The following is a 19,931-nucleotide window of genomic DNA, read 5'->3' as shown; positions in this document are numbered from 1 at the left end:
TGCCCCACCAAGGGCAGGGAGCCGGATTCCAGAACCCAGCCCCCCACGACTCAGGGACAGGACCTCAGTCTCAGCCGGACTGAGTTTTAGCCAGCTCGTGTGCCACCCATCAGCCACAGCCTCAGAAGCCCTAGCCAGGACATCTGGGGCGGAGTCCGGCCAGCTGTCCATCAACAGATACAGCTGGGTGTCATCAGCATACTGGTGACAACCCAGCCCAACCCCCTGAATTAACCAGGCAAGGGGGCGCGTATAGATGTTGACTAATGTCAGGGAGAGGATCGCTCCTTGCAGGACACCACATACCAGAGGGCAGCACGGTGAAACCTTCTCCCCGAGAGCCACCCTCTGTCTTCAACCCTGGAGGAAGGAGGACTGCTGCAAGGCGAGGGGGTGGGAAAGAAGACCATGAAAAATGACCCACCAAGTTTCAGTAATGAAAATCACACCATAAATTCCACTGCTGACAAGAACGTCCAGATGAATCTGCTGATTTCCCTAGTAGTACGGAAGCATCTCAGATTACAGAGGACTCGAAAACTCATCTTCTTTTTTCTGAGGCCCCAGTTCTTAGCTCTCGTCTTTTGCCCTTCCCACCTGGACATCCAGGTTAAAGCTTTCTGTGCCTGCTCATTTGCAAAGCTAATTCCTCTTTGACTGTTCAGCAGGATGTTGAGTTTCAGAAATAAGCAGTGACAGTTACTAATTTTTACATTTACTGGTTTGCTTGTGGGGTTGCCAGGTGTGTTGTTGTCGTCGTCCCCCCGGCCACCAGTGGGGGGTGGGGTGGGGGGGCTGCCAGATCCAGGTTGGGAAACTCAGTGAGATCTGGGGGTGGAGCCTGGGGAGGGCAGGGGCCTCAGGGCTGGGGGCACACAAGGCCACGGAGCCCACCCTCCAAAGCCTCCATCTTCTCCAGGGGAACTGATCTCTGTAGTTCCGAGGGATCCCCAGGTCCCACCTGGAGGGTGCCTGTGATGCTAGCAGTTTCCCCTCAGTGCCGTAAATGGCCAGCAGTGACCCAGCCAAAAAGTAGGGCCCCAAGGAGAGAATTAAGATTTCTCATGACTGACTTTGTCTGAGGCTGCAGTCCTAAGAATGCTCCCCTGGGGGTGAGGCCCTTTGAATAAAATGGGACTTACTTCTGACTAGACCTGCTCCCTGAACAGTGATGTGAGTGTCTCCTGTCTGAAGCCAGTAGTGGTGGCATGACCTAAAAATGGCCTGTGACTAACTGGACATTCCCAAATGGGTGCTGCTGGGCATAATGGAGACTGCTCCTTAGCCATATATTTCACTCCCAGCTATAACAAGGCTCAACTTTTTTTTATCTGTCAGGATACAAATATCCTTGAATTCACTAAGGATTGTTCGATGATATTAGGTCCTGCAGAATGACAGGAGGCTTTTTGCCATCCAGTAATCTCCTCTGAGGTGACAGCCAGGGGCTCAGGGTACGCAGGACCTTTCTGGCGACCTGAAGGGCTGCCGTGAAGACCCTGGCCGGTCCCTTGGCAATGAGAGAGAGCAAGAGAGAGAGAGAGAAAGAGAGAGAGCGAGAGCGAAATACAGCATAGGCCCTTCCCACACTACTTAGTCTACCCTGGGGGTCCGACTGCCGTTGGGAAGCAGCATTATTTCCTGCTTCACCACAGACAGCATCATGGTACCTTCCCTGAAATTTCCCCAGCTTTCCCCTGATCTTTCTCAGACCTCCCTTGCTCCAAAGTTTCAGGAAAGATCTTAAGTACAGCCTAGATGGCTGCCATGTGGGTGGGAGAATCCAAGCTCTCCCGTGCACACACACAGAGCAGCCATTTCCCCTGCCTCTGTCCCCGCAACAGCCCTTTTCTCCTCCCCTCCCCCACCATGGGGAGGGGGGTCCCCAGGTTGTTTTTAAATTGACAGTTAAATATTGTTACAACAATCTGGGTACCAGGATCTCTGAATTCCCAGCTTTTAAAAAAACAAGTAAATATCTGGCCCCTTCTGTTGCAGAGATGTAAGGAGACGCCAAATCTCCAGAACTAAAGTGGCTAGAGATTTTACTTTTAAAAAAAGGGAAGATGGGAGTTCAGAGAACCTGTTAATAGGTGGATATATAATACATGGATTGTATCGATACAACTGTATTTAATTGCCATTATAAAAACAACAACCCCAGAAAAGCCCTAGTAGACTGGAGGTGGCTGTTCCCGGGAGGTGGGGGGCGGGGAAGCAGTGGGGGAACCACGTGAGCCCATCCCCATGTGGGAACCGCCATTGAGAGCTTATAGTTACAACTCGGGCCCTGAAGACTTGTGCGGGATAATCCTATATTTCCCATTTCCCCGACATGCCTGGGACTCACACTGGACAGGGAGGTGTTCCAAGCAGCTGACAGCCACAGAAATGGGAGGAGAGGGCCATTTACCTTCCTTTGTGCTACCTACCCAGCCATACAGGGCTTCTCTGCCAAAGGGAGGCAGCATTTGTGAGTGGGCAGAGGGAGAGATGCAGATGAGTGAAGCAGCAGATGCTCCTCTGGCACCCGGGTCGGGAATTCGGCTCCCGTTGTGATCTCAGGTAGATCAACGTGCAACAGCAACCTCTCCCTGCGGTCAGCAGCAGCAGCACCCCAGCTGTGCTTATTCTGCCGCTGGCTCCAGCCCAGCACCTGGGGGGGGGCGGGCTCAGAAGGTCCCTTAAAGCAATCCTGTCTGCACAGTCCGTGGCTCTGCCCGCTCCTTGGCTGATCTCCTCTCTGCCAGGGCAAGAAGAAGGGGCACCACCCGGCCAACTTAGAAGCCCTTCCCCGAGCTCAAAGATGTGGAATGCTTTGTGGATCTTAGAAAGGAAATGACTTTCCTTTCTGTTTTGTAGGTCTTAGAAAGAAATGTTCTGTAGGTCTTAGAAAGGAAATGACTGCACTTTCTGTTGCCCCCTAGCTGGTACTCAGAGTCTTGGTACCAGTAGCTGCCTCTCCCTCCCCCAACACACAAGCCTCACATCTGCATTCAGGCACCACCATTACATCCCTTTCTTCAAAGGTAAGGCCAGAAATGCCATTTGTGCTGTGGTAACTGTGAGCATTTCCACGTGTGCTTGGATGTTATGTTTGCGCATGTCCTTCTGATAGAGAGAGTTTTGATATTTTTGTTCTATAAATATGAAACCTTTTATTCCAGTGAGTGTTGAACAATTCCTGAACACTTTTAGAAATTAGAACCAATATTGTGCCATTTAGAAACATTTTTATTACTGTATTTTGGTAATGCAAAGCTAGGAAGCTCATGGAACTAATGCCTCATGTTTGCAGCTGGAATTGTCACCGGAGATGGGAAGATTGGCCAGCCCCTCAGATGTTGTGGCACTTCACTAGGTGGTGTGCAGGGTTCCCCCCCCCCCAGTGGTTCAGTTAAGGATTTCTGGTCCTGTTCCAATTGGTGTGTTTGACATTCTCAGCACTGCATTTTATTAGACTGAGGGCTTCTGATATTGCAAAATATTTATGATCAACATCTGGTTTGTGGGGGGGGCTGAGCAGATTGGACTCTTAGAATGTTTTATTACTCATTAGTTCAGTAATTTGCAGGTGATTGATACACATTTTTTCTTACCTGAGCACACCCACTTTATTGACCATTATTGTAACATAAATGGGAAGCAAAAAGAAGCAGTGAAAGATGTACTTAAAGGACGGACAGTAGTCACTTAGAGGAGGCTTAAGTCCCAGACAGGAATGGTGTTTATGAACGCTGGTTTGTAGACACTGGGTAGATGGGAAATGCCAAGGACCGGATGGCAGCAAGTCCAGTGCTGATGGAGAAGGCGTCAGAAGGAAAGGCAGAATCAGAAGACAGAAGGGCGGTGACACAGTACAGAGAGAGAAGCAGATGTGGGCAGATGGAGGAAACGGCAGAGTAGAGGAGGAGACAGAAAGACCAGGAAGGCCAAGAGGAGCAGGGGCAGAAGGGCAAAGGAGGCTGGGACAGGAGGAGTGAGGGAGGTGGCCTGACAGATGCCATCTCCCCGTCTCTTGACTTACCTGGTGAAGGGTGTGGTACCACCCAGGCGTGAGGCTCACCCTTTAAGAACTGAGTGAATCATACGGCAAGACTGGAACCTAGAAAAGAGAATAAAAGTGTTGTTGTTAAACAGTTACTAGGTGTGTGTGTGTTCTTTTGTTCCCAAGAACCCTCATAGCATCATTTATAAGTTAGGTAGTATATAAACTTAAGAGCATAAGAAGAGCCACGCGACATCAGACCGAAGGCCCAGCGAGGCCAGTGTCTTGCTCCCCTCGTGGCCGGCCAGCCCACAAGCAGGATGACCCCATCCTCCCATCCGTGCTCCCAGCCAGCGGACTCAACGAGGCCTCCTGCTTCTGGTACTGGAAGGGAGCACATGGATGCCTCCTGGCTAGTAGCCATTGAGAGTCCTGTCCTCCACGAATTCGTCCAGTCCCCTTTTAAAGGCTTCAGGGTGTCAGCCATCAGCATATCCTGTGGCAGGAAGTTCCACAGATTAACTGTATGCTGTGTGAAGATGTGCTTCCTTTTGTCTATCCTGAATCTCCCACCCTTCAGCTTCTGTGAATGACCTCAGGTTCTAGGACTATGGGAATTGTGTCCTCTCTCACTACACCGTGCATAGTTTTATAGACCTCTGTCATGTCTCCCCTCACTTGCCTTTTTTCTAAGTTAAGCAGCCCTGAGCGTTTTACCCAGTCTCTATTGCTTGGGCAAGTAGTGGTGACAAGGGAGGAAGTTCTAGAAATTACTGACAAAATGCAAACTTAACAAGTCATCAGGACCAGAGGCTATCCATCATAGAGTTCTGAAAGAACTCAAATATGAAATTGTTGATCCTCTAGCTAAGATATGTAACAAGTCCCTAAGATCAGCCTCTGTACCAAAGGACTGGAGAGTGGCCAATGCAACACCCATTTTTTTAAAAGGGGCCCAGGCCAGTTAGCTTAATATTTGTTCCGAGTAAATTGATGGAAAACTTTATTAAGGTAAAACTGTCAAGCATATAGAAGGGCAAACCCTGCTGAGTAAAAACCAACATACAAAGGTAAGTCCTGTCTTGTTAAACATTTAGAGTTCTTTGAAAGACTCTCCTAGCAGAGTTCCTTCGACTCCTGGACATGCACCGGAACTGTCTCAGGTTTCTGGAGTCACTTCGCTTGACTCACCAGGCCATGGGCAGCTGAAAGGTGTTCCATCCTCACCTTCGCTGCACCCGATTCAGCTCACTGACTCTGAGCAAGACATGGACCTGACTCAAGCCTCACGCTCCTCCAGTGTTGAGAGCATCCACTCGGGCCAAGGAGCACGTGCGTTTGCACAACCCTTCCCTTGTTGTTCGTCAATCAACGATTGAGACCGACCTTTGGGGCCACTCCTTCCTCCACCGAGCCCCTGGGATCAACGCCAGTGGCAATACCTGTATGGGGCATATCCGTTGTCATCTTCTGTGCCCTCGCTTCCACCTCGTATGCTGATGGAATGGGATCGTCAATCGACATCTTCCCGACTGTCTCGGTATCAACATCCTGCTCCGATGCTGGAGTTTTTGCCACTTCAGCCATCGATAGTGATAGGCATGCACCCTAAGCAAAAGCTTTCATCGATGTCACAGACTGTATCTGCGTCGGTACCAACCCAGTCAGCTCCGACATTGCCAATGGCATTTGTAGACCCTTCTGACCGATCTGATTTGTCTGACTCCTCGCAATCGGGGGAAGAGAGCCAAGAGCATCCACCCAGCCCTTCTCCACCGCAAAGAGTGTCGGAGGACCTTCCAATATCTCCCTTGGAGGATCTGAAGTCTTATGGGGAGTTTATTAAGCGTGTGGCAAATACCCTGACTTGCAGAGCATCCTCCCCCTCCTCGAGCAAGGGGCATGGATGGCGATCGTGGATTTACAGAACACTTACTTTCATGTCACAATTCATCACGCCCACAGAAAGTTTTTGTGTTTCGCAGTGGGGGAACACCATTATCAATACAAGGCCCTTCCCTTAGGGCTGTCTAGGCCCCCCCCCCGGTGTTTACAAAAATGATGGTGGTCATTGCCATTCATCTTCGTCTACAGGGGATAAGAATTTTCCAGTACATCGACAACTAACTCCTGGTAGCAAATTCCAACGCCACCCTCCTTCAACATATAGACTTGACGCTAGAGTTACTGAGGGAAGTTAGTTGTCTGTGTGTCAACCACAAGAAGTCAATGCTCCTCCCCTCCTCGAGGGTCCAGTTCATAGGAGCGATTCTGGACTCCATTAACTGCAAGGCTTTCCTCCCTCCCAAGAGGGCAGACGACATCATCGCTCTTATAAGGCTTGTACACTCTCAGGGAGACGCCTCAGTGAGGCAACTGCAGCGTCTTTTGGGCCTGATGGCCGCCACTACAGTGGTAATCATGTTAGACAGGCTTCACGTGAGACCACTCCAGCTATGGTTCCTGAAAAGGTTTCATCCCCAGTGTCACTCCCACTCCCAGCGGTTTGTCATTCCCATCCAGGTTCTGGCTTTCCTGAAATGGTGGGAGAACTAGCGGAACCTACTAGCAGGGGCGCCTTTCCACTCTCCCACCCCATCCATGATGTTAACTACGGATGCATCTCTCTGGGGCTGGGGCGCACATCTCAATGGAATATGTGTGGGATCCAGTTGGGAAACTCATGTTTCTCACAAACACATCAACTTCCTGGAACTGCTAGCTGTCAGGTATGCTCTCCGGTCGTTCCAGCACATGGTGACTCACCGGACAGTAGCGATCCTAATGAACAATACCACAGCATTGTGCTACATCAACCGCCAGGGCAGCACAGTATCAAGGGGTCTGTGCAGGCTTGCTCTGGAGATTTGGGACAAATGCCAGTCCCGGACCATTTTTCTGGTGGCTGGTCACCTTCCGGGTTCCCTGAATGTGACCGCAGACTTCCTAAGCAGAGGGGGAGCATCATTACGCAAGTGGGAACTCAATTGGAAGTATCTTCAGCCAGTGTTGGACACGTGGGGACACCCGGAGGTGGGTGTTTTTGCAAGGTTGACCTTGCAGATGACCTTGTACTCTTTTTTGAAGAACGACTGCAAGATGAACAGATTCCCCTGACGAAGCCCGTTGACAAAATGCATAGGGAATTTTTTTGGGAATTTTAACTGAGTAATAAAATATAATTTTTCCTGATTTTGCACCATCGGCTTTGGCCTTATTTTTTTCTCCTAAATTTTTCCTGGCCTTTGCAGCTGTAGTTGAGAGATGCTACCTTTTCCCTCCTTGCTAGAGGGGCCAGAGCAGTCGTTTGTGTCCATGCCGGGAAAGTAGCTATTCAAGCGGCAGAATTCACCCCCACAACAATAATGTTTATGAATAATACAAGCAAAATCTAGCAAGCTTGGCATTAATTTTGGATCGAGGCCTGGGTATAGCGTTGCCAGGCCTGCCAAGAGATGCAGCCCGAACCTCCAAGGGCTCCTGTTCACCAATGGGAGTCTACCCACATGCCATAGGCACGGGTGCATTTGGACTTTGCCGGCCTGTTCCAGGGGAAGTTGTTCTTTCTCCTGGTGGACTCCTTGTCATGATTGCGCTGGCGGGCCAGGCAGGGCATGAGAGGGCCAAAACACAGTCCGAGGTCATGGCACCAGATAAGACAGAGTAACGTGAGCAGAGTCCAAAATATCAAGTCAAAACACAGTCTAGGGTTACTGGAGATTGCATGCAGAGTTCAGAAGCCAAAAGCCGTTCGTCAAAAGTCAGGATACACAGTCCATAGTTAGGAAGCCAGAGAAATAACGTCATGCAAGCCAAAGTCAGGAGCTGGGGAGTCAGGATGAAAACCAGGAGACAGGAACACAGGATCCGGGGTGCAGCGAGTCGTCTATGAGGCTAGTTGCCAGCACGAGTTGGGGATCTGAGAGAGCCGCCTAAAAAGCCCATTCCGCTTGTTAGCCAATTACCGGCCGCTAACAAGGTCCTGGCTCCGGTCAGTACTCTGGGCTTAAAGGACGCCAACCTCGCATGCATGCCTCCTTACGCTGGGTTGCCATGTCCCGTCGCCTTTGTTCTCGCAAACGAGCCACTGGTGGGGGGGAATCCGGAGGCGTGGTGCTTGTGCTTGGCTCTGCCGGCGCAGCTCCAGGTGTAAACTCTCCTGGTAACTGGTACTCATCTTCTGCAGGACTTAGGTCTGGTGATTCAAGGGGTGCAGGGAGCTCACCCTCGGACGTTGAGGGCGCAGAATCCCCGGGGTCAGGGTCCACAGGGTTGGGCTGCACTGCGGGCATGACACTCCTACACCAAGTGGCTGGAAGTCGTGCCAGTCGCCTTGACCTCATCCTGTGCAGCCATCCAGGCCCTGAGACAGATTTTTAGAAGACAGGGTCTACTGGACACGGTCGTGACCAATAACGGCACTGCCTTCACCTCGGGAGAGTTCAAGGAGTTGGTAGACCAGAAACTCATCAGGCACGTGTGGTCCACTCCGTTACACCCGGCTACCGATGGACAAGCCGAGCGGATGGTGAGGACAATCAAGGACGCGCTAAAGCGGCTCACCCACAGGGACTGGAACCAACGGCTGGTGGTCTTTTTGTTTGGCCATTGAGTGACTCCGAGTACGTCCACCAGCCACAGCCCCACAGAACTCTTAATGGGCCACTGCCTCACAACGTGGCTGGACCGCCTGCACCCAGACCGAGCCCCAGAGTTGTGCCACACTCTAGTGAGCCAGGAGGCCCCCAAAGGGTTCTTTCTGGGGGACCTTTCTTTGCGCAGAACTATTCCAGTGGCCCCACGTGGATTCCAGCAAGGGTTACCCTAGTCACTGGACCCCTATGGTACGAGGTATCGACAAATGGGGGCCAGCTACTACTCAGGCACATTGACCAGCTCCACTGCTGCCTACTGCCCACGGAGCTGGACCTGTCTTCCGCAAGGAGGAGGATGACGGCCTGGAACCACCACCACCGCAGTGGACTGAGAACGGCCCCCCAGAGGGCTGTGGCAGTTCGGGGAGGGGCTCTCAGGTGGAGAGATCTGCAAATTTTGTTACTGTTTAGTTCCTCAAAACCAGTGTTTTCTTTCTGTTTTCTGTAGTCCGTTTTTTAAAAGATTTACCTGTTGTTTATTCTGTGCGCATAGAATAAAAACCCTTCAAAATTTAGTTTTAGTAACTGGCTGCTAGCGGAATTTATTTACCTGTTCATACAAACCTGCTTGTGTTGCATTAGCAAAGTGTGGTTGCTGACATAAATCACAGTGGCAACATTGCCCCTGGCTATCTGCACTATGGTCCCTTTCGTTAAACTGATGAAGGAAATTAGTTTGTATTTTATAGCTTTCAACTCCAACACCTGTATGTGAAGCACCAATTGAACTGGGAACCAAGCAACTGGACAATATCCTTCTCTGATAGTGGAAGAGGCCATTCCTGGCATCTGCAGCATTTGGCGTTCAGGGGCGAGGAGACCGAGCAGGGGCTTGTGATCGGTCGCGATGGTGAAGGAGCGGCCATACAGGTAATCGTGGAACATTTTTACTCCCGCCACGATTGCAAGGACCTCTTTGTCAATCTGGGAGTAGTTCCGCTTGGCTGATGACAGGGTCCGGGAGTAGTAGGCCACCAGCACCTCCCTCCCATCTGGCAACCGATGACCCAGAACTGCACCAACGCCGTAAGAAGAAGCATCGTATGCCAAGATGACCAGCAGCATGTCACCGAAATGGGCGAGGACATTGTTCGATGTGAGTGGCTCCTTCACGGCCCGGAAAGCGGCGGCCTGCCACCAGCCCCACACCCACGGGACCTTCTTGTTGAGCAGACGATGGAGGGGCTCCGCAAGTGCAGCTTTATGGGGCGGGAAGGAGTGGTAAAAGTTCAGAAGCCCCAAGAAAGCCTGCAACTTGGCCTTGGATTTGGGAATGGGTGCATTCGTGATGGCATGAACCTTGTCGGGGGCTGGGTGGATGCCGTCCACATCCACAGAGAACCCTAGGAACTCTAGACAGGGGGCTCCCAGGAGGCATTTCTCCCGCTTCACCTTTAGCCCGGCGGAGTCGAATCACTGCAACACGGTGCGTAGGCAGGTGGCGAAGTCCTCTTACATGGGGGCAGCAATTAATACATCAATGAAGAAGGGTTGGACCCCAGGGATGGTCTTGAGAGAGTCCATTAAGTTCTGGAAGATTCCCAGGGTCACGCTTACCCCAAACTGCAACCGCTTGACTCTGAAAGCACCCCAGTGTGTGACAATAGTCTGTGCCTCAGTAGTCGGCTCGTCCACCAGGAGTTGTTGGTATGCTTGGGCCAAGTCGCTAGGACATGCCTGACCACAGGCACCAGGTACGCGTGGTCACTCAGTGCCTTGTTGATTCTACATTTGTAGTACACGCAGATGCAAACATCCCCATTTGGCTTAATTGGGGTTACGATGGGGGTCTCCCAGGTGGCATGGGGAACCAGCTCTAAAACTCCTTGTGCCACCAAATGGCTCAGTTCTGCCTCAATTTTGGGCTTGAGCGCAAATGGAACTCTCTGGGCCCTGAGGCGAACGGGCTGCACCTCGGGGTTGAGTTGGAGTGATACCGGGGGATCTGTGTACCAACCGAGTGTTCCATCAAAGATGGCAGGGAACTCGTCACACATTACTGAAGTCTGAGGGGTGCACATGGTGCACCTCCGTTACTCTGAACCCCAAGAGCATAAACCAAGACAGTCCAAGTAAGCTGGTGAGCCATTCTTCCACCACCAATGTCCAACATTCCCTCAAACTGTCTGTATTTCACGTGGAATTTGCCCCACCCCTTAATGGCCACCTTGTTCTTTTAAAAGTCTGGAGGGTGAACCTGGCGGGTCTAAGGCAGGGACCCCCTTGTGGACAGAGCCTCTGGAGAGTCTCTTCCGAGATGATGGAGATGGGTGACCCTGTGTCCAGTTCCATCTTGCAAGGTACCCTTTCTATTAGCACAGTCACTTTAATTTTATCAGGGGTGTCCCGGGGTAAATTCAGTACTTGATGTTGGTGGACAGCAGTGGTATGCAGATCTGTGGATTCCTGGTGCGTGGCTGTGCATCTCCAGGCTCCCTTGGAGCGGTAGGCGTGAGCGATGTGGCCTGTCTTGCCACAGGTCCTGCATGTCGTCTCTCGGAAACAGCAGGAGCAACATTCGTGGCTTCTCCGCAGCTGGCGCAGGCAGTCGGTGCGATGGTCTCTGCTGGTTGCGGCGAGCTGGGCGGTGAACCTGATGGGTCTCTTCTTCGTCTGATGCCCCAGAAGCCGAGGGAACGGAGGACTGGTGCGCGGTGGAGGTCTGGTGGTCTCGCCAGGATTTCTTGAAAGTGGCTCCGTTGCAAGGGTGAGTTCCTCATGGCCGATGAACTTTCAGCGGAGTTTCTCCTCTCGGATGACCATCACGAACCGGTTGAGGAGGGCGTCTTCAAGGCTCAGGAACTCGCATGAAAGGGCCAATCTGTGAAGGTCCACCACGAAGTCGGCGGCTGTCTTGTTGAACTTTTGCTGGCGCATGTAGAAGTCCACATGGTGCAGTATCTTGGTTGGCTGAGGCACGAAATGGTCGGTGAGCGCCTTGACGAATACATCGTAAGTGGCTGCCTCAAGCATGGTGGGCGCGATGAGGCCCTGAACTAGCCTCAAGGTTGCGATCCCGCAGGAACTGAGCAAGAGAGCCTTCTTCTTCTCTTCGCCCTCATGTCCTGGAACAGCACGAAGTACTTGAGCCGCTCCACCCAAGTCTCCCAAAGCTCTAGGTGAGCGGGGTCAAATCCTGGCAGATGTCCTGGAGCAGCAGCCATGGTCCCAGTTGCAATGCAATGCGCTTGGCACTGGAGCTCAATGCGCGGTGCGGTGCAGATGGGCTCTGGGCTGGCTCAACAGAATCCCATCCTTGTCACCACTGTTAAATAGTTGGTTCCATGGAGGAGTTTCTCCTCTCGGATGACCATCACGAACCGGTTGAGGAGGGCGTCTTCAAGGCTCAGGAACTCGCATGAAAGGGCCAATCTGTGAAGGTCCACCACGAAGTCGGCGGCTGTCTTGTTGGACTTTTGCTGGCGCATGTAGAAGTCCACATGGTGCAGTATCTTGGTTGGCTGAGGCACAAAATGGTCGGTGAGCGCCTTGATGAATACATCGTAAGTGGCTGCCTCAAGCATGGTGGGCGCGATGAGGCCCTGAATTAGCCTCAAGGTTGCGATCCCGCAGGAACTGAGCAAGAGAGCCTTCTTCTTCTCTTCGCCCTCGATGTCCTGGAACAGCACGAAGTACTTGAGCCGCTCCACCCAAGTCTCCCAAAGCTCTAGGTGAGCGGGGTCAAATTCTGGCAGATGTCCTGGAGCAGCAGCCATGGTCCCAGTTGCAATGCAATGCGCTTGGCACTGGAGCTCAATGCGCGGTGCGGTGCAGATGGGCTCTGGGCTGGCTCAACAGAATCCCATCCTTGTCACCACTGTTAAATAGTTGGTTCCATGGATGGGCAGGCTCGAGTCCAGTGATCAACTCAACTTTATTTGTGATTTCAGTAAGAGCAAGACAAGATTCTGGAGCCTCAGCTTTGTTAAATAGCATGCAGTTGCTACACCCAAACACACCCCACTCCCAGCGATGGGCTATTTACATAACATTACTACTAGACTGGTTACTTTCAGAATCCTGGTAGGCTGTCGTTCTTGTGCTCCAAGCTCATCCCATCTCTGGGGTGATTCAATCAGGGATGATTCAATCCCAATACATAACACTGATATAATTGGCTGCTGTTCTGCATTCTTCCAGCAGTAGGGTCCAAAGAAGTTATGTGCCGTGGACTCAGGGAAAGGTCCTGGGGTTTTGGCCTTGGTGTTCCATAGATGTAAAATGGGTCAAGGTTTTGTTAGAGTATCTACAAAATGTTTAATTCCTCATTAATATGCTGCATTTATATATATACATAGAACACATGTGAGCAAATAATGTGGTTTGCCGCTAGATATAAGTAGTTGAGTAGACTGTTGTGCATGGATTTTTTAATATTTTGTGCTCATGACATGTTGTATGGATTGTGTTGTGCCATTCTGTCTGGGTTTGATGTCATGTGTCTTGCTTGTTTGCAGAGGACTTGTAAGCACATGCAATGCCTGTATACCATAAGTGAACAGTCTGGTTTCTATGGGCTCAAACTGTGCAAGCAAGTGGTGGGGAAAGGAGGCCTGCTGGCTCAAAGAGGGTTTTTCCCCTCAAAGGGGGTTTTTTCCCCGGGGGGGGGGGGGTGTCTTGTGTAATGCACTGGATTTTCTTTTAAAAATCAGGGAAATTCTAGGATCAAAACCCACTTCCGTTTATGAGAAGAGCGAGGGTGCTTGCAAATTCTCTCATGCAGCATTATGCATCAACCTGGGGCCAAATGCCATGGAAGGGTTTATGCAGTCTCCAGTACTGTGCAGTTGCCATGCTTTGTTGCTTTACTGCATGAGTGCATGCCTCCTCTTCTCATCAGCAGGAGTTTCTTCCTCCTTGAAAGGGGCCGGTGGTGGCGACCCTGCACGGCACCTTGCATGCTCTGCCCCAGATCCCTTGGTTGTGGGCAGGAGGCGGGTTGAATTCCCGAGGCAATTGTTGTGTGATGGGTTCACTCCCACACTCCCACTGGTGTCTTTTCAAGCCCTTCTGCAAAGTTACAGGCAAGAAACCTTTTCCCATTCCTAGAGGCACAATGCCGTATTGCTGATGCTTGTGGAGTGTGATATGTAGTGTGGCTCTCAAAAGCATTTCCAGAAATCTGTTTAATTAACAAACATTTTGAATTCTCTACATTGCTTGCCATTTTTTGTTTTGTTTTGTTTTATCTCCTTTCCCCCTGCTTTTCCCACTTGGAGGCAGTGAAAGTGGTCGGAGTACACCCAGCTTATCCATGTACTCAGACAGCAAATCTTCGCCATCTCTCTATCCACAGGCTCCTAGGCATTTTCACGTTCCAGGTAGGCATTCACTGCCGTTGCTGTCATCTCTGTACTTTGGCTGCATGTGTCAGCGGTGTGGATAAGCAATGTAACAAGCCGGACAGCTTTAAGGGCTACTGTTAATTGCATATTTATGTTCAATATATAGGGTTTAATTTCCATCAGCTAGCAACTCATTTCTAAGCCATCAAATTGTCTCAGTAGGAACAAGTGAAATTTTTGGGAGCCCCCCCAGCAAGTTCATTTTAATATTTTTTGGGGGAGGGGCCACAGCATGTTCTTTTTAATATTGCTTTTTATTGTAAAAGGAAACATCCGTTCGCTGAGCAGCCTCTGTTTGCATTGGGGGGGAGGTACTGAAGATAAAACAACGTATTCTTGCTTACTCTGTGGCTTTTTTCCTTTCTTTTTCTTCAGACACGGGAGTAAAAGATAACATCTATAGGAAGCCCCCTATCTACAAACAGTATGGTATAGTCTCCCCCCCCACCGTGTGGCCTAGCCCCCTCCCTGTGCCCGTCCATGTGCTTGTTTCCATATGAATGAGTGGCAGCATTTTGTTCTCATTTAATTGCATCACAGTCCCCATTGAGTAAGATGTGTTCCGATAGAAAGGTTTTTGTTTTTGTGCATGGTACTATTAATACTCCCAACATCTGTCCTGGTATTGTTTGCTTTCTGGGTTCTTTTATGCAACATCTGTATATGTGTGCAGCTAACCCAGACAACGGGTGTGTGTTCTCCTCTGTTCTTTCCCATTCCGTTCAGTGGCAACACTGGGTCTTGGTGTCTGCCTAAGTGGAGGACCAGTGTCAGTTCCTGTTGAGCTTCCTCATTTCACATTCATCTGTGAGTCATCTGTCCTGAGCAGGGTGATGCAGCAGGAGACCCACCCCAGGGGCGGGGGGGGGGGGGGGGGGGATGGGTCTGCTCCCTTTCTGAAGATCTGCAAAGCCCTCGGCGGCGTGTTTCTCTCTGGCGCATGTTTGTGTCTGCCCTTGTTAGATCCTTTCTAACTTCCTTGGTAGCTTCATCCTGTGGATTGTTTTCGTAGCTGCTCGAGGATCCCAGAGCCCTCCTAGGTCAGCCTCCTTCGCCATCCTTCCCACACTGCAGCTGCCCCCGCAGACCTCAGTCAGATTTACCGAGGGCCAGCTGAGGATGCGACTGGCAGGTGGGGCATTTTTTTAAAAACAGCCTGCAGTTCTTGGAAGAGGAAACTGGACATAGGAGGAGCACTCAAAGATTATCCCAGGACAAAAAGTGACAAAAGTAGGGGTGATATATTGATGTACTGCTTGGTGGCTTGATTCATTTAATTGCCTTGTCTCATCAATTTGTTTCATTTTTGTGCCCAATCCAGTCATTCACTTTATTTTGGTTTTGGTTATGTTTTTAATAGTTTCCTGTTAATTTCAAAGGGTAAATCTCAGTTCATTGCAACTTTTTTATTTATTTGCTGAATCTTATGAAAGTTAAAGAATTAGAAGCCCTCCAAGAAGGAGCAATTCCTGTCACCTTTCATCCAGATAGAGCCTGGGATTTGTATTCTAGGGGATCAAATTTAATCATTTAAAAATTTCTGCAGGCCTTGCCTGTTTTTGTTTGTTTGCTTGTGGCCAGTTTGCATGAAACTGACAGGGGATGCAGAGATATTCCCTGGGAAGATGCCTGCAGTATTTCATAAAGACAGGTATACAGGGTTAGGAGTTATCCAGAAAAGCATTATGCATTTATTTACTACATTTTAATCCCACCCTTCCTGTGACAGTTTAGAGAGTCTGACTGGCCCATGTTCACCCAACAGGCTTGCATGGCAGAGTGGAGATTCTAACCCAACATGTTTCCTGGATCTTAGTAAAAAAAATTTAAATACAGATACAGCAGATAGGCTAAAGGAGACAGACTGAGGAGACAATTCAATTGATACAATTCAAGAAAAAGTATTCATTGGTTCAGTGGCAAGCTTATTGTCTACAAGGGTCACAAAGTTGTGAGAAGACCCTGATGCTGGGAAAGATTGAAGGTCAAAGAAGACGGGGAGGGCAAAGGATGAGATGGTTAGACAGTGTCATCGATGCAACGAACATGAAATTGAGCCAACTTCAGAGGATGGCGGAAGACAGGAGGGCCTGGCGGGAGCTGGTCCATGGGGTCGCGAAGAGTCGGACTCGACTGTGCGACTGAACAACAAAAAATCCATGCAGAGAACCCTACTTGAATGTCTTCATGATAATGAAGCTGCAGACCACTTGGGGCATGAACCAGATATTGGAAATAACTTTTTTCCCTTTTTTTGACTTGGTAGGGTAGCCCCAGTCTTGCCAGATCTCAACAGCTAAGCAGGGTCAGTCCAGGTTAGTACTTGGATGGAAGGCCACCGAGGAAATCCAGGCGATGGCAAAGCACCTCTGCCTGTCTCTTGCTTCGAAAACCCTACCGGCTCACCTTAGGTCAGCTGCAACTTGACAAGGAAAAAATGATGAAAGATGTTAAACAGCGAGTAGGTTTATGTCTCCTGTGCCAAGACTCTGATCAGCCCTGCTGGATTAGACCAGTGCTCCACCCAGTCCAGCATCCTGTTGACACCGCGGACAGCAAGAGGCCCCTGGAAGGCCTGCAAGCAAGAGATAGAGAACAAAGCCTCCTCCTGTTGTGGAGGAGGTTCCAGGTAGTCATCAAGTCTAATAGCCGTTGATGGCCCTCTCTTCCGTGAGTGTGTCTAATTCCCTTTTAAAGCAGGTAAATTATGCACTGACCTGGCCAGCCCAGGCGAGCCCGATCTCCTCGGATCTCGGAAGCTAAACAGGGCTGACCTGGCAAGTATTTGGATGGGAGACCTCCAAGGAATACCAGGGCCAAGACGCAGAGGCATGTGATATCAGAGCCACCTCTCTGAAACATCCTAGCCTCACTAGGGGTCACCAGAAGTCACCGTGACCTCCAGGCTCGCAAGCATACACACACACACACACACACACATAATGCTCACAAAAAAGCAGCTAAATTAGTACGCATCACCACAACACACAGCAACAGATTGCACAGGCTGATAGCTGTTGGAGTGACTAAGTGCTTCCTTTTGCTTGTCTGGATTCTACTGCTCATGAACTAATCCCTACCATAACATATGCATTTGCATTGCTGCCACACATTTTCATTGAACTACCCAACCACAGCTCCAAGATCTTTTCCTATCACTCTCCACTAATTCAGGCCTCACCAGTGTTTATCCCCAGATTCCAGGTCCTTTCCAAACCAGCTAAATAGTACCAGTCCCAATACGGATTCCTGCAAGACTCTGTCTCTTATTTGCTACCCAGATTGTCAATTTATTCTTCAATTGAATCAAATTGATTCAAATCAAGTTGAATTGATTCAATGTGTTATAGTAAATTTAGATGTTGGTGGGTTACGGTTGCCATCTCCAGTCTGGGAAATACCTGGAGATTTGGGGGTGGAGCCTGAGGATGGTGGGGCTTGGGGAGAGACTTCAATGAGGTATAAGGCCACCTTCCACAGCAGCCATTTTCTTCAGGTGAACTTATCTCTGCCGCCTGGAGATCAGTTGTAATCTCAGAAAATCTCCAGCCACCACCTGGAAGTTGGCAATCCTGTGGTGGGCATGCTGATGGCAATTTATTTGATGGCTTGTAAAAAACCCCCCAAAATGGAGGATAAAAACAAGTACATAGTGTTTTGGGGTTTTTTGTATATATACATATATATATATATGTTACCTTGTTTTAGAATAAGGTATGTCACTAAATGTTCACTCGGACGGCTTTTAGAGATGAAAACAGCCCATCAGTTATTGCTAAACAAGGAGTAAGGCCCGTTGTGGGAAGAAATACAACGAGCTCTAGAAGGAAGCCCCAGGTGAGTGTCCCGGCTGTGGCTGGTGGGGTGGCAGAGGGAAGGGGAAAATAGAGGGAGGCAAGCCATGTTTCTTTCCTTCTGCTTAGCTGTAAGGCAGGGCTGTCTCAAGTCATTTTGCTGCCCTAAGTGGGTAGAATGGGAGGACAGCTTCACGGTAACAGGCATGGTTCCCTCCACCTCTGACTTATTTTTGGGGGGAGGAGGGGGTGTAGAAAAGCACCTCCTCCTATGCCATGTTTTCTGAGTTCTAAGGGTCTGGAAAGTGGTTCCATAGCCAATTACATGGTTGCCAACTCTGGGTTGGGAAATACCTGTAGATTTGAGGGGTAGAGCCTGGGGAGGGCAGGGTTTGGGGTGGGGAAGGACTTCAGCAAGGTATAATGCCATAGAGTCTACTGCCCAAAGCAGCCATTGTCTCCAGGAGAACTGATCTTGGTCATCTGGAGATCAGTTGTAATATCTGGGAAATTTTCTGTAGGGGAAATGATGTGCTGTGGCTGGGGAACATGGTGATTTCTGAGAGATCTCCAGGCCCCACAGGGAGATTGGCAACTCCAGTGATTGTTTAAGGGTAGATTAGGATATGTATTTTACCTCTGGACACATTCAATGACTTCCAACAGCAACAGCAAACTGTTTAGAATGTTAGAGGCAAAGGCCAATCAGGCCGCATATGCAAATGACCTCTGTGTTCCGACTGGCTATGGGGGGAGAGGAACAGCAAACTGTTTAGAATGTTGGATGCGGGACTCAGGCAACGCAGCCAGTGGATAGGGACAGGTTCTAAGTGACACATCAGGGAGCGTGTGGAATCAGGGATTTGGGAGCGTGTGGAATGTTCAGCAACGTGCCACCACCAAAAGACAATTACTATATATAGAGAAAAATTACTATAGAGAGAGAAAAATTACTATAGAGAGAGAAAAATTACTATATAGAGAGAAAAATTCATGGCATCTGGACAAATCGGGCTGGGGCAAGTGTGTGAGAGCTGGGCTTATATGTCTTTAGACTCAGTGTTCTAGTTAAGGGATTCTGTTATGAAAATCACCTGAGGTTTAGCATAAGTCTTCATCTTGGTTCAAACCCTGGCTGACGCTTGATGCAATTCCAAGACTGTTTTGGTTTTCTTGTTGAATTGTTCATGGACTTGCATGAAGAATATGCATTTTGGGGGGCACTAGGGGGCGCAAAACGGGAATGGCCACCTGATTCCGCTGCTCCGCTCTACCCGACCATCCCCTCACTTTAATTAAAGATCGAATGGCACAAATCAAACCAGACTTGATGGAAAACGACGACCAAAGTGACGGTCAAATGAATCAAGCAAAAATACAAAAGGTACAAGCGATTCTCACCTCAATCCCTGCGAAAACAGTCTCGGGCCCTCAGTTCAACCTTGCAGCCAAAATGGCCACCAGGGGTGGAGGCTTTGACAAGCTGATAGCCCAGGCTGATCTAAACGCGGCTTTCACCACCATGCAGAAAACAATATTGGATAATATGTCGTCTTTAATTAAGCCGTTGTATGATCAAATGGAAAAACTGCAAAATGCGATGATAGAAACGAAAGCGAAGGCAGAGCAAGCTTTAAATACTGGCCTCGTAAACCAAACAGAGATCCAGAAACTCCATCAATTGGAGGACATTCTGGCAGAAAAAGCAATTCATACAGATATGACAATCCGGCAAAATTATCTAAAAATCAGAGGGATGGAGGAGTCAATTGGAAAAAAGGGAGATTTACCTGAGATATTATCTGCCTGGCTACAGCATTAAGTGCCCCCAAAGGGAAATGTGTTACCGATCGTCACTAAAGCCTATAGAGCAGAACCAGTAACCATCTTAAAAACCAGAGCCTCCAGAGATATCATCCTTACTCTGTTAGACTTTCGATATAAAAAAGAAATATTAACATCTGCCAGAAAATGAGGGCATCTTAAATACCATAATGCAAAGATAGAAATCTTCCCGGATCTCCCAAAGGAGGCACTGTTGAAAAGGAGAGAATTGAAACCACTGACGGCTCACCTTGCTGAAGAAGAAATTAGATACAGTTGGACATCGCCGCTCATTCTGCAGTTTACACATCATGGCAAAAGCCAC

General features: G+C 49.5%; 1 protein-coding gene across 1 annotated transcript in view; it reads left to right on the top strand.

Moving 5' to 3' along the window:
• The window catches only part of ABLIM2 (actin binding LIM protein family member 2), a 72,762-nt gene extending 53,158 nt beyond the window's left edge, over positions 1-19,604 (top strand). The window contains exons 11-15 of the mRNA XM_015421450.1: positions 2,928-3,029; positions 13,863-13,964; positions 14,364-14,412; positions 14,975-15,120; positions 19,084-19,604. Coding sequence (XP_015276936.1) covers positions 2,928-3,029; positions 13,863-13,964; positions 14,364-14,412; positions 14,975-15,120; positions 19,084-19,604 — 920 coding nt within the window. The remainder of the gene's footprint in view (positions 1-2,927; positions 3,030-13,862; positions 13,965-14,363; positions 14,413-14,974; positions 15,121-19,083) is intronic.
• The last annotated feature ends 327 nt before the right edge of the window (positions 19,605-19,931 follow it).

The sequence above is a fragment of the Gekko japonicus genome, unplaced genomic scaffold (genome assembly GCF_001447785.1).
Source record: "Gekko japonicus isolate JY-2015 unplaced genomic scaffold, Gekko_japonicus_V1.1 scaffold895, whole genome shotgun sequence".
Taxonomy (NCBI): domain Eukaryota; kingdom Metazoa; phylum Chordata; class Lepidosauria; order Squamata; family Gekkonidae; genus Gekko; species Gekko japonicus.
This window is presented reverse-complemented; position numbering and strand designations above follow the sequence as displayed.